Source organism: Conger conger, chromosome 7 (genome assembly GCF_963514075.1).
Source record: "Conger conger chromosome 7, fConCon1.1, whole genome shotgun sequence".
NCBI lineage: Eukaryota > Metazoa > Chordata > Actinopteri > Anguilliformes > Congridae > Conger > Conger conger.
The window spans coordinates 20,327,075-20,342,811 of NC_083766.1; the positions used below are offsets into that span (position 1 = coordinate 20,327,075).

General features: G+C 48.7%; 1 protein-coding gene across 6 annotated transcripts in view; it reads right to left on the minus strand.

Moving 5' to 3' along the window:
* nrxn2a (neurexin 2a) overlaps nucleotides 1-15,737 on the minus strand; it is a 612,560-nt gene that overhangs the window by 394,979 nt on the left and 201,844 nt on the right. For all 6 annotated transcript variants that reach the window (XM_061248027.1, XM_061248028.1, XM_061248026.1 and 3 more), the window contains one exon: nucleotides 6,869-7,173. In XM_061248027.1, the coding sequence (XP_061104011.1) occupies nucleotides 6,869-7,173 (305 nt within the window). The remainder of the gene's footprint in view (nucleotides 1-6,868; nucleotides 7,174-15,737) is intronic.

Below are 15,737 nucleotides of genomic sequence, written 5' to 3' on the forward strand. Positions count from 1 at the left end.
GTGTGTGCGCGTGGGTGTGTGTGCGTGTGTGCATGTGCGCGTGTGCGTGTATGTGTGTGTGCATGTGTGTGTGTGTGCTGATACCCATGTAAAGGCAGACCCTAAATCCACTTACACCGCTTAACTACCCCACAGCTCTCCCTGAGAGCGCAGAAGCACCAGGCCAACGTCTCAGGCTTCAAACACAAAGGAATTAAAATGAAAAAGGCAGAATTATAACTCAAAGCACTCTATAAACCACAATGCTTCAACAAACAATGTTCTCTGGAGTGCCGCTGTCAGGGATGGGATGTATTCACATAAAACTACAAAAATCATTAAAAAATTGTTCACACACTAGTGGAAACTGAGCAATAACATACAGCTGCAGTTCTCAGAGACTGCCAGTGACTTTTTACTTTTTAATTTACAAAGATATATGATTGACTTTCAAAGACTCAGGCGAAGCAGAATATCAGAACAGCTCTAAGATGGAGACGTGAACGCTCTCATCCCCCTATTATCATTTAATTGCCACTGCAATTACAGGAACCCGGGAACCTGTCATTTAAAAACGCTAATGACATGACCTATAATAGACCTAAGATTCTCCTCCTTTTGTCCTTGCCTTTCTCACTCTCTCCATTCCTCCTACTCTCTCTCTCTCCTTCCTGCACTCTGTACCATACTGGAGTCCAAGATTTACTGGGTGTTTTTTGTGTGAGTGCGTGTATAATTGTGTGTGTGTACATTCAAGTGTTTGTGTCTCTGTGTTAGAGAGGTAGCTCGAGAAAGAGATAGAGCAAGAGAGAGAAAGAAAGATAGACTGACACAGAGAGAGAAATAGAGAGAGACAGAGCAAAATAGATATAGAGCGAGAGAGAGAGACAGAGAAAGAGACAGAGACAGAGAGAGAGAGAGAGTAAGTGTGGGACAGTTACTGAGAGGAAGAACAGATGTGTTTGAGACAGATGAGAGGGAGAAAGAGAGAGAGAGATAGAAATAGAGAGAGAGTAAGTGTGGGAGAGTTACTGAGAGGAATAACAGAGATGTGTTTTAGACAGATGAGAGGGAGGCGACAGGCACCCTCCGTGGGCACTGTGTTAACAGAGAGAATGGAGACGAAGAGGCAGAAAAAAGAGCACATCTGTTCACACGCTTTCATTTCCACTTCCTACAGTCACTTCCTGTCTGGCACCCACAGCAGATCACTCACGCTCCTAAATGTACACGCTGTTGGGCTCACTGTGCAATAAATAAATCAACATTGTACTACCGTAATTTAGCTGACGCTGTTATCTGAAGCGACTAACAGTTGGTTAGACTAGGCAGGGGAGCAATGTGGGGGTTAAGGGCCTTGCTCAGGGGCCAAAAAGCTGCATAGATCTTATCATGTCTACACTGGGACTTGAACCAACAACCTTTCGGTCAGCACTTTACCCACTACTGTCTGCCGAAAGGCACAGAGCCTTTCATGTAAATAATTAAGCATCAATTTAGAAACCGAGAGAAAGGATGTCTGTATCCCCTACAACTGATGACACGGCAAACGGCCGGTCACAGGATTTGGCGTCAGCACCACTTGACCCGATAGAGAGCGAGAGACAGAGACAGAGACAGAGACAGAGACAGAGACAGAGAGAGACAGAGACAGAGACAGAGACAGAGACAGAGAGAGACAGACAGACAGAGAGAGAGAGAGAGAGAGAGAGAGTAACGAATAACGTATCTCTGGAGTGGAGAGTGACAGGTGAATGATTCTGGAGTGGGTGTGTGGGGCAGAAATGGTTAACTCTGCCCCACAGCTGCACCGCGCAGGATTAAACAACACAGCCCTGTTGCTAGGTGACAAATTGCAGGAGAGGAGGCAGACGGGGGTTAATTAATTAAAGGGAAGAGATTAATTGGTCGGTCGTTTCTGCTTCCGAGTTTGCTGGAGGGAGAGCTGAAGCTGTGTTTGGCTGAAGCTAGGGCTGGTTGAAGCTGAGTCCTCAGTGTTAATAAGGAGGAAAAGGGGAAACCAATCAAAGCAAGGGATTTTAGCGCACAGTTGCATGTCGAGATCAATGACCGCATACGTTTTTTTCAGTGGAAGAGATTTTAACCCTGTTTTAATCCCCCGGGCTAAACACTACACTGCGTGTAGTAAATAGGTGTTCTGTGCTCAGAACACTCAGAAATAAAAGGTACGAAAACTGCATAAAAAGGTGCAAATGCTTGTCACTGGGGCGGTACCCTGTAGGTACATAACACTGTGCCCTAAGCCAGCAATATATAATGAACTTGTAACATTTTTGCTTAGAAACATACTCATTTGTACTCAAAGAGAACATTACTGTACTTTCACGGTACATTGATTGTTGAAGAACAAAGATGTACCTCCACTGTCACTGTATTTCTGAGGTTATTCTGTGAGATAAGATGTGATATAGTGCACACCGCACACAGGCTCCTGGCTGCGGGTTCGAATCTCATTTATCTCAGCAGCCCTGCATCTGTAAGCGTGGAAGCCAATATCACCTACACCGTCTCTTAATAATGTCTTCCTCAGACCCGGCAATTCATTACTGTCCCCTGTAGGGGGACACGAGTCTCTAGTATTAATCTCAGGAACTACACTATACAGTACATTCTACTCGGGCTGAAACCTACTCTGTCACTCGCTTTATGTAAAAAAATCATTTAAATGCTTAACCTTTTTTTTCTGCCAAGTTACAGCAGGATACAGTGCCGTCCATACCGAGGTCCAGAGGGTGCATAGCTGATGAATTCAGAATGTCTTCAATTCAATTAGTTCAATGGTCGATTCCATCCTTTCTTACACAACTGAGCATCTTGGACTGAAATGGCAGTCTTTGTTGAGAAAGGAATTTATGTGGGAGAGAATTATTTGCCTCTGCATTCCAGCGAATGGGCTAAGATTCTAATTCATCTCAGAGTTCTGCAACGATTATGACATCACAAAGAGCCACAGCTGAAGCTCCGGCCTGGAGTAGAACCAGGAAGTAAATTCAATTCTCATAAAATTCATGTATGATTTCTAACCTTAGAAAATATGCACATGTAAATATGCATACAAACTGTGCATAAAGAGCAGTCCCTGATTGAGTGCATGGTATAAAAAACTTTCAACTCTGGCAATATTGCCAAACCTCTCCCTCTCGGTATAGACAGATTTTAAGCTCACCACTAGGTGGAGCTCTCTGGCTGTTGACATCAGCCAGCCAAGCCCAATTTCTATTACTTTATTTATTTATTTGGCCTGTTTCATAAAGGATTATCGATCCTTATATCCATCCATTTCCTTTGGGTTATATATTTACCATGAGCATTAAAGATTTGGGAGGCCTGTCCGGTCTCTGTTAACTTTGGCAGGTCTTCCTTTCCTCGATGAAAAGAGGCGAAGTTGAGCTCACTCTTGCCTGGTGTGCCAGACGGTAATCTATAGCTATGTTTACTCAGTTTTTACTCTGTTTTACTCTGTTTGTGTGGGTGTTGGAGTGGATCCAGCAGGGTAATGACACTGAGGAGCTGTAGCCCAGGGCCTGCTGGGGGTGGGGCAGGTTTCGGGGAGCTCCTCTCCTGGCGGGCGTCAGCGGTGATGTGGGCTAGGGCTGCACCATATGAGGAAAATATTAGATAACGTTGTTGAATATTGCGAAGACGATATGACCTGCGATAAACAAACATTGACGTGTGCACCCTTCTAATGTCTTCCTGCTTTAGGTACACGGCTAACATAGACCCCAGGCAATGAATAGCCTATGCTCACTGAATATAAAACATTAAATGCATTACTTCCAACATGCTTTTGTTAAAGAAATCGCACATGAATAGTCAATCAATTTGACAGAACATGAACTTAAATAAATACTGCTCATTGCAGTTCAAGCAGTCTTTTGCGATGTGTTTATCTCACATGTCCACAAGTGGATATATCGTGCTAACTCAGACTCTCCCCGGGGACGAGACAGAGGTATTACGGTCCCCACATCAATCTCGGGCCGGCTAAGTGGACTCGCGCTCCGTTTCCGTGGAGACGGCGGATGGCGGACGGCGAGGTACGGGCTCCACAAGGACCAGGAGCTGTCAGTGCCCACGATGATGTCAGCGTCTGATGATGTCACGGGCGTAATGATGTCACGGCCATCGATATCGCGGTGTGGCCCCGGGGCCGCTTCATCTCCCTGTTAGCATCGATTAGCGCCGATACCTGAACCGCTAACGCCACCGTCTGCAGGCTCCGGCCCACGCTCCGGTCTCCCGCGATCGGTTTACCTGCCCGTGCGCGGTTGAACACCGCGCCTGCGGTCGAAGCTCGGGGTGGACCGCGGCGGTCCGGCTGCGCGGTTAGCGGTCGCGTGTCGGGATCAATAACCGCACAGGTTTTCTGTGCGAGACCGTGACACCGCTCCCATTTGAATCCCCCTGGCTATAAACCGCACTCGGTCGTCTGAACAGGAGAAACGCTCAGCTCAGTAACTTACTTCCCTGGAGAGACTGCAATAAAAGCTAGAGAGGGAGATTATGCATTGGCAGTAATCCACTGTTAGAGAGTGCGTTCAGTATTGTGTTTACACACTCACAGTATGCTCCAGTGCCGAGGTGCAGGGCATATTAACATTAACGGGTCTTCCACCAGTCGCTACCCGTACTGCACACACGGCCATCACTGGGTCAGCTGACCTCTACTGCAGCCCTGATTGGACAATGGAACTCCGACTGTACCAAGCACCCCCCCCGCCCACTGTGTAGGGGTGGACCAATGCCCTGTGAGAATTTACTTCAGGAGCCAATCAAATTCAGTTCTACACAGCAGAGCAACGCTTCTCCGGCATCGATCTGGCAAAGGCAGCAGTGCCTCACACAGCGTTCTGTGGAAGACAGCCGTCACCTCAGTGTGCAGCTCTCTCTCCCTCGCCAAACTGTCACCTCTCCCTCCCTCTCCAAACCCCAAACTCTCAAACCCTGGAGCTCTGAGAGGCCTGTCAGGGGGAGGGCTGGGCTGAGCAGACAGCGCTGACAGTTACAGATATTACTCTGCAGCTCTCTCTCTGTGCCCTGGTGTTCCTCTGTTTCACACACACACGCACACATATACACAGACAGAGAGACAGACAGACACACACACACACACACACACTCACAGACAGACAGACACACACACACACACACACACACACACTCACAGACAGAGAGACAGACAGACACACACACACACACACACACACACACACACAGACAGACAGACAGACAGATACACACACACACACACACACTCACAGACAGAGAGACAGACAGACAGACACACACAGACAGACAGACAGACACACACACACACACACACTCACAGACAGAGAGACAGACAGACACACACACACACACACTCACACAGACAGACAGACACACACACACACACACTCACAGACACACACACACACACACACACAGACATACACACATACACACATACACCGACACACACACACACACACACACACACACACACACACCGCCCCAGGGGGAGAGAGGAAGTGTGTGTGTGTGTGTGTGCCGGCTTCTCCCCGTTTGAGATTCCTCTCGAGTAGACTTCCGAGCAGACGGTGCCGGAAGGGAGAAAGGGAAAGGGAAAAAAGAGGTTTTTGATTTCATTGGTGCCCGTTTGAGCGCAATCTCTCACGAGGAGCGAGCGACCAATCACGTCTCCGGCAAGAACAACCTCATCAACCTCCCAGACTTATCGCAGGGCCCGCGTCCGGGATCGATAACCAGCGATCCTGCTTTCAGGCGCACACAATATCCGCGGGAGACAGAGCTGCTCTTTGGAAAAAAGGAGGATTTTTATTCTTTTTTTATTTCCTTCCTGTATGTAACTTGCACAGCAAGGTGACTTGTGAAACGCGTCCGCTTCGGGGGTTCCACGGTATCGGCCAATTACGACAGCTGTTACTGGCTCCGACAAGCCATTTGTTCCAATCACAATTACCGAAACGCGGGGAAATGTGAGAGAAGGCGACGGTAAGTGGAATTGATCGCGGTTCGCTGCAGCTATCTAGAAAAGCCAATTGACTGGTGTCAAATCTGCGTCTGTTATGGTGAAGGCGGACAGAGGCTCCTGTGCTTACTCCTCATTGATATTTACAGTGGTGTGTGGCATGTGAGGAACCTTCTAGAAACACAGAAGAATGACACACTCGTGTGTCGTCTCCGAACCCTCGGATCGGTCAGGTGTTTGAAACTCACTGGAGCCTCCGTGTCGAACGGACGAATAAAACCCGGATCTGAACCCCACGACCTCTCCGTGGGGCCGGCCCGCTTTGCAGGGGCGATGAACACTAATTCTCCACGACCCAGAATGAACTGGTCTCTGTTCAGAAGTTAGTTACTGTATTAACATGAATTTGCATTAAAGTCTTGCGCGGAGAGAAAACTTTAAGAGCAGTTGATAAGGCGTAAAAGCGGTCATAGGGAACCCCTGCCCTTCATGTGGTTACACGCTGAGACAGGCCTGCCCGTTATTTAAACAGCTTCGCTGTGGCCTTCGCTGACAGCCCTCCCCTGGAGCAATGCAGGGTTAAGGGCCTTGCTCAAGGGCCCAGCGGCTGTGCAGAGCTTATTGTGGCTACACCAGAGATCGAACAACCGACCTTGCGGGTCCCGGTCATGTACCTTAACCACTACGCTACGATTCAGGGAGGCTCTCCGCAGTTTCAAACACCCTGAGGAGTTCACAAGAGGACGCGGCAACCCTCAGCGCCGGCTCCCACCGGGAGGCGGGGGGGGGGGGGGGCGCTACCTGCGCAGGAAGCGGGATGGACCGAGCCTGAGGGCGAGGGTGAGGTGAAAGGTCAGAGGTGAGAGGTGAGAGGTGGCAGGCCGCGAGCGTTACCTGGCGCAGGTTGCGGGTGACGCGGACGTCGTGCCAGGCGTTGTCGTTGAACTTGCCGTTGACGGGCTCCACCAGGGCCTCGAAGGCGCCGGAGCCCAGGTTGATGACGAGCCAGACGGCGCCGCTCTTCAGCGACAGGTTGACGTAGTCGGCCGACTTGCCCGTGTGCAGCATCAGCCCGTTGCGCTGCAGGGTGCGGAAGGACAGCGTGATCTCGTCCGTGCTGCTCTGGATGGGCGTCAGCGACAGGTCGTAGCAGAAGAACTCGGTTCCCTTGAAGGTGGCCACCGATGACTCCTCTTTACCTGGGGGAGAGAACCGGAGAGAGAGGGATAATTAGTGTACGATTATCAACAGTTATTGTACATTTATTGCATTTTTGTTTATCGATTGTTCATCCAAGAAGCTTTGGCAATACGAGTGTCCTAATTTGTCATGCCAATAAAGCATTTTGAATTCAACTGAGAGAGAGAGAGAAAGAGTGAGAGAGAGAGAAAGAGAGAGAGAGAGAGAGAGAGAGAGAGAGAGAGAGAGAGAGAGAGAGAGAGAGAGAGAGAGAAAATGAGAGATATGTTTTTATGTGATGTTACTCTTCATTTGTTTGGAGTCTTTACATTACATTACATTGTATTTAGCATTGTATTTGGACGCTTTTATCCATAATGATGGACAAAAAGTGCATACCAAGGTCATTAGAACAAACTACAGAAAAGGACGGATAAGATACAATTCACATAGAATCAGTTGTACAGGTATGAACATGTCCATGTAAATGTACACATGGTAAATAGGCCAACTCAGTAGTACAACGGCAATGGATCAGACTAATCTGCAAAGGACTCAAGGTACAGTCTGAAGAGATCTTTAGAGTTGTTCAGTGTTGGATGTACTATTTTCTATGCTTTGGCAATACAATAAAGCAAATTGAATTAAATTCAACTGAGAGTGTTTTTATTCCTGAGTGTTTCTATGTACAGTATAATATTGTATGGCTTTGACAATATGACTGTAGTTGTCCTGCCAATGAAGCAAATTAAATTGAAATTGAATTGAGTGACTGAGAGAGAGACAGAGAAAGGGAGATAAGAGAGAAAAAGAGGTTTGAGATTTAAAACCCACTTTATTGGGATATTGTTCAGACACAGAAACGACAGGATCTCAAAAACGCCGACCGTCAACAACAAACAAACCCAAACAACCCTCAAAGGCAGACGGAGAGAAGGAGACGTATATTTTAGGCTCATAAAAGCCCTTTATTTGCGAAAGTGAAAGAGACAGAAGGAAACCGTTTGGTGAATTCAGTTTCCGTCCGGTATGTTCTGCAGTCAGGACTGCAGCCACTTCTGTCCCCCATCTCTGATTAAAAGGGCTTTTGGCCTTTAAGAATTTCACAAGCTGCCATTTTCTACCTCCCGTCCAATGTGATTAAACCTCCGACAGCCAATATACCATTTTAATTTGATTTATTTATGAAAATGTGTAATGTGACTTCTGAATAAAAGACAATATCAGTCACTGGGCCTTAGATATCACCGGTGCATACATTTCACTAAAACATTTAAAGGTTAAAGGCAAGATTGTTGTACCGGGTAAAAATAACTCTTGACATAATGTTGGAGCAGAACATATAATGCCAGGCTATAAGCTGAAACATCTGATGAAATATTTACCTTTAATCTTTGTTCTTTTTTTTTCTGATGAATGTCATTTTATGTCCCATATTTGATATGATAAAACTTTGTAGCCTCTATATTTTTCAGTGTGCGGTTAGCACCTCTTGATTGTTTATGGCAAAACATGCAAATGAATTCAGTGTACATGTGAATGTATATTTTCAGTCAATAAAGAACAACAACAGGCTTTGAGAGTTTAAGGTTAATGGGCTGCTGGAAGCAGGCGGATGGCGTGTAAAACTCAACGTTTTTATCGCTCTTCCCTCACCGATGTGACACTCTCTGTGATTCATGCGGACAATATCCATCTCACATTATGACTATTACTCCCTCAAAGCTGTAGACTGGACATACTCGACCGCCCTCACTGTAAACGCGCCTTCGATGGAACTGGCGGAAATCTCCGGAAAAGCTGATCGTTTCACACGTTCACCAGGAAGTAATGGCTGCAATATCACTGCTGTCTCCCATATGTCTCTGGGGAGGTCCTGGAGTGAGCAGGGGTGTTAAAACGGCAGATGATTCAGGGGCCTTCGGGAATTGCGGTACAAGGTAGTTCTAAGGCGTGTCTAACTGGCAGAAACATAGCAGCAATTTTGTGCCACAATGCTGAGAACAAATGTGGACTTGTGGTTAACTCACTCGACCAGCAGGGGTCACTGGTGCATGTGAGAGCTTCACTGAGCACAGTGTGTCTTCAGCTAAAACGATGGTTCTCAACCCTGTTGTGGAGATCTACCGTCCTGTAGGTTTGCACTCCACCCCGAACAAAGCACACCTCATTCAACAGCTAGAGCAGGGCTGCCCAACCCTGTTCCTGGAGATCTACTGTCCTGTAGGTTTAAACTCCATACTGAACAAAGCACACCTCACTCAACAGCTAAAGCAGGGCTGCCCAACCCTGTTCCTGGAGATCTACAGTCCTGTAGATTTAAACTCCATACTGAACAAAGCACACCTCATTCAACAGCTAAAGCAGGGCTGCCCAACCCTGTTCCTGGAGATCTACAGTCCTGTAGGTTTAAACTTCATAACGAACAAAGCACACCTCACTCAACAGCTAGAGATCTCATTAAAGTTGCTAATTAGTACAGTAAGGTGTGCCAAATTAGGGTTGAAATAAAAGTCGGGAGCCACTGATCGAAAAGATTATTCTTCCTTGATGAGAACAATCGTCTCCGCAGGAAGACAGAATGTACTGTAGTCTGCTAATATGTTACGCATATGGGAAGCCTATAGGTTTTCATTACGCTATGGAACTCAAGATAAATGAGTCAATCAACGCAGACTTCCTTAGCAATAGTGCTCTTAGTGAATACACTGCAGTAAAGTGCTCTACAGAGTGTGCTACACACAGGACATAAAACACAGCCGGCTTCGGGAAGAACGTGACGGTTCCAGGAACGACAATGCCGCCTCGACAAACCGCTGATCAAAACAACCGAAAGCCTGAAAGCCCCTTGCCCGTGATTGGACAGGAGAGAGAGGTCTGGGAAGCCTCATTGGCTCAGAGGACCAGAAATCGCTCGGCAAACACAACCCGTAGCAGTCCCCGCGGCGGGAGAAGAAAAGCCTGTTAAATGAAGCGCAGCGGCAATTCTCCGTTACGTATTCAAGTCGGAATAAGTAAGTAAATAATGAAAGGGGGTTGCTAAGTGAACGCAATGAGCTGTCTGTGGGGTTTGGGGTCTCTCATCTAGCCTGTGCCACCAGACAGAAGGGAATGAAAATGGTGTTTTTGAAGAAGCGGTGCTTTCATTGTTTACAGCTCTGAACGATGAGCTCATTTAATTAGTTCCTCTGTTGCTGACTGGGAGGGAAACGCTCTGGGGAGTGGCTGGGGGGGGGGAAATATTTTACAGTGACACCAGAATTTGTCATAAAAAGGACGCATTCCATGGTGGCACCACACAGCTAGACTTGGGGATGGGGGGGGGGATATCAGTAATATCAGAACGTCTGTACCCTGTGTTCTACCGCAGTCTCAGCATAATGTTCCGTTTTAAAAGTCAAAGATGCACTTCACACTTAAACTCTAGAGAGTGTGACGTCATCCAAGTTTTGCTCACAGTGATATTAAATATGGCAATGGGTCCTCTTTTTCCTGCTTAATACTGTAAAATGTACACACGCTGCTTCTGGAGGAAAGCAACATTTCATCCTGCTACAGTCCAGTAGCGAATCTAGTCGACTCCAGTTAATATGCAAATGACCCCAGCCATATATAAACAGCAGCGAAAGTTAACCACCAGTAGTAATGGCAACTCAGCAGTGGACAGATTGGAGCAGTTGTAAAGTTTGTCGTGACCAACTTGACCATGCTGGTTGACCAGCTCATACCCAGCTAAACCAGATGACCAGCATGACCAGATCAAATTTCAAGCTGGTCATGCTGGGATATCTGGATTTATATTATAGGGTATATTCAGCGGCGAGATCACAAAGGAAGTCTAGCTTCGCGGCATGACATTGTCTCTCAGATCCCTTTATGAAAACCCATGTCGGCTGTCTGTTATGACGCAGTAAGCCACACCTACTGCAGAAATCCAATTTCACACTCCCTGCCTATCTCTCTTAGCTTGTTTCCCTTCACACGTACAGGCTTAGAAACATTAAGGCCCTCCCCTCTCACTACTGTTAGTGCCACACAGTCCTGCTCTGTATCTGATAAGGTCACCACGATTCACCCGACCCAGCTGCCTGGGAAATCCCTCTCCGGTCACACCCCAGCAATCAAAAGCCAAAGATAGACCCCCTGGCCTTGTTTTAGACATACTTTATTGATCCCTGTGGAGTAATTTTTCCTCGACATTTGAACCATCCTAGTTACTAGAGCAGTGGGCAGCCACAGTGCAGCGTCTGGGGAGCAACTCCAGTTCTGAGGCCAGGGCCTCGGTCAAGGGCAACGGCAGGAGTGCACCGAACCTGACATGCATGTCTCTGATGTTAACGAGACGCTAAATGTTAAACGGAAGGTGGGGGAAAAGTGTGGCAAAGCAGCGGGAAAGGTTAATCAAACCAAAGAAGGATCGGATTCTGTGGTCGGATCAGGGCTGGTCATTTCGGGGTAGTGAGAGGATCGTCTTGGTGCACTCACAGTTCCTCATACATATTAAGCAGAAGGTTTCCAACTCATTGTTATGTTTCCTCATCATTATGTTATGTTATGGATCAATGGATAAATATGTTATGTTATTATTATTAGTTATTCCCCCCCTTGCTTGAAAGAACCAACGAGTGGTTGGCTGAGCATTGGGGGGGTACGTTCCGCTTGGGGTGGGAGTCCTGGGGCATGAGTTGGGGCAGGGGGGTGGGAGTCCTGGGACAGTCCTGGGCAGGGGGTGGGAGTCCTGGGGCAGGGGGGAGGGAGTCCTGGGGCAGTCTTGGGGCAGGGGGGTGGGAGTCCTGGGGCAGTCCTGGGGCAGGGGGGTGGGAGCCCTGGGGCAGTCCTGGGGCAGGGGGGTGGGAGTTGGGGCAGGTGGGCAGGAGTCCTGGGGCAGGGGGGTGGGAGTTGGGGCAGGTGGCTGGGAGTCCTGGGGCAGTCCTGGGTCAGGGGGGTGGGATTTGGGGCAGGTGGACGGGAGTCCTGGGGCAGGGGGTGGGAGTTGGAGAAGGTGGGCAGGAGTCCTGGGGCAGTCCTGGGGCAGGGGGGTGGGAGTTGGGGCAGGTGGGCAGGAGTCCTGGGGCAGGGGGTGGGAGTTGGGGCAGGTGGGCGGGAGTCCTGGGGCAGGGGGGTGGGAGTTGGGGCAGGGGGGTGGGAGTCCTGGGGCAGTCCTGGGGCAGGGGGGTGGGATTTGGGGCAGGTGGGCGGGAGTCCTGGGGCAGGGGGGTGGGAGTTGGGGCAGGTGGGCGGGAGTCCTGGGGCAGTCCTGGGGCTGGGGGATCGCACAGGGGCAGCGGAGGGGGTAATTACAGACACGCCGCTCCACGGCCGAGCGGGTGCATACGAGCCGTATCGCGCGCGGCGTCTCATTAAATCGACAAGCTGAACGCAAAAAGCCATGTTTTACGCATCCATTTTGGCCCTGCCAGTTGACCTGGAGCTTGCTGGAATCTGGAGCATGAATACAAGCCATTCATTACTGCCTGCGGTTTGAGACGGGGGCCATTTTCACAGTTTGATGGAGGGCCTACGAAGTGCCGATAAAGTTTACAGTGTCCTCTGGTCGGCAGGGTTTTTGTGAACAGCTTTTGAAAAGCAGCTTGATGTGAAACCCACTCAATTACATGGAAATGAGTCGATTGCGTAAACGGCTCTTTTTTAACAAGGTGAGCTTAATCTTTATAACAGCCCAGTCAATAATGCTGTCCTGCAAGCACAACTAATGCTAATGATGCTAATTGTCCTCCCTGCCAACACAACCAACGCGAATGATGCTAATTGTCCTCCCTGCGAACACAACCAATGCTAATGATGCTAATTCTCCTCCCTGCAACTACAACCAAACCTGACATTATCTACTTTACCACAGAAGTGTGCGCAAGTAAGAAAGCATAACATAACATAATTTATTAAATGAGTATTATTAAGAGCAGCAAGGATCAGGTGTGAACGAGAGAAAGCGGTATGTGTGAAATCAATAGCAGCAGTGGGAGTTATCTACCTCCTCTCTCCTTGGCTCTGTCAGCGTTCACACAGGCATTTCTCTCATTCACACAAACATGCTAAAACTGTAACTGCGTTGGATATTGCCCGCAGATTCAAGAATGCCGTTTAACCCTTTGAAGAGTAGGTATTCTGGAATGTTTTTCCGGAAGTTGGTGTCCTAGAACTGTTTTCCATTACCAGCAGTGGCTGTTACATCAGCATTAGAATGTTCAGTGAACATTCGGGGCAACTTTGGTTCAGGCAGTAAGAGCAGTTGTCTGGCAGTCGGAGGGTTGCCGATTCGATCCCACCCTGGGTGTGTCGAAGTGTCCCTGAGCAAGACACCGGACCCCCAATTGCTCCTGACGAGCTGGTTGGTGCCTTGCATGGCAGCCAATTGCCGTGAGTGTGTGTGTGTGTGTGTGTGTGTGTGAATGGGTGAATGAGAAGCATACAGCGCTTTGGATGAAGGTGCTATATAAATGCGAACTATAATCACATATGTGTGATGTCACACTTTATAAGTGGTTAAAGAGATGACAGATTAACCCTGCTCCACCTGAATTACTATCTATAGAATCAGCTCTACCAATGAATGCAAGAATCATAAAAGCATCCAATGGATAAATCAACCAATCAATTCTACATGGAATTGAAATGTCTATTTCTGTCAAAATACACAGGGAGAATTTCAGTGGAAAGAAAGGGGGAAACTGAATGGTCGACCCCAGGAGCTGGAGAACCATCTGAGCGATGAAAGTGGATCCATGAGTCTTTTTATCCAGCCATTCAGATTCAAACACTTTAACGATAAGCCACACTTGTGCGCCCATAAGATCGTTCCAGTACCCAACATCTCAGGGGGCGTTTTCAGGGTGCTGCACTCCACAGAGGGACACTAGACCATCCTTTAGTCTCGGAATGTGTGAGGAGCGAATGTACCACAGAAACGCTGAGGAAACGCTGTGGGAACGCTGTGGGAACGCTGAGGAAACGCTGTGGGAACGCTGTGGAAACGCTGAGGAAACGCTGAGGAAACGCTGTGGGAACGCTGAGGAAACGCTGAGGAAACGTTGTGGGAACGCTCTCGATCCCCAGGGGCACAGGAGAGCGTGGAGCAGGAGCCAGTCATTAGCGACATAATGTGCATGAGTCAGCGACGGGCAACGGGCGCGGGGTACAGACAGGAGAGATCAGGGCGGATAATTCTCACTTCCTCTCAGACCGTATGAAAGGCCACTGGAGTTTTTAATGAGCGAGTCGCTCAGGTTACGCTCCTCTCTGCTTCCCCCCCTCCGCCCCCACACCCGTAGCCCATCTCCCGGGAGACGGTGGCGGAGAGAGTCAGAGTGTTTCTGGCTGTCTGTTTGTTTTTGTTGTTTTTTCTCTCTGTAATATCAAAGAAAGATCTGATATGTGATCTTAACAAGCTCCTACACATAGCCCATTATAGTAGATACACAAGTTCATATACACATGCAGGCATATGCGCGCACAAACACACACACACACACACACTGCACACACATATATACATGTAGGCGCATGTACAGCCGCACACGGAGACGCACATACAGACATGCACACACATGCAAACGCACACACACAGTACACACACATAAAGACAGTACACATGCACACACACACACACACACACACATACATACATACATACACACACAGATCTGGTGGAACAGCAGGTGCCACACTGAACCTGCTCCCCAGCACCCGTGACCCCCCCATTCCCCCCCCACTCGCCCCAGAACCCCCCGCCCCACTCAGACTCAGGCTGTGGCTGCCCTGGTAACGAGCAGTGGAGGTCGACAGTGACTTCCCCAGCCCTGCGGTGAGTCAGGCTGATGTGGGGCGTCTGCTTTCTGAAGGCACGCTCACACCTCAGGCCACGGGCTAATTAAAGGCTCTGAGCAACACACACACATGCACACACACACACACACACACACTGGGACACAAAGATATGCACACACACACTGCCAGACACACATGCACGTATACACACGCAGTGCATACTCAGGTGCACACAGAGACACACACACACACACACGCTGCCAGACACATACGCACATACACACTTGCAGTGCATACTCAGGTACACCACACACACACACACACACACACACACACTGCTACAGACACATACGCACGTACAGACACACACAAATACACAGGTACACACACACACACACACACACACTGCTACAGACACATGCGCACGTACAGACACACACAAATACACAGGTACACACACACACTGGTACAGACACATACGCACTTACAGACACACACAAATACACAGGCACACACACACACACACACACACACACACACTGCCACAGACACATACGCACGTACAGACACACACAAATACACGGGTACACACACGCACATGCACGCACGCCCAAGCACGCACTAACACACTCCTGCAAATAGACCTGCACTGCTGCACACACCCACACACACATTCTCTCTCTGTCTCTCACCCCTCCTCTCATCAATCTCTCCCTCCCCTGCTCTTTCTCCTCCACCCTCTCCCCCTCTCATCTCTGTGGCTCTTTTCTCCTGTGGAGGAGAGGAGCATGCTGGTGAT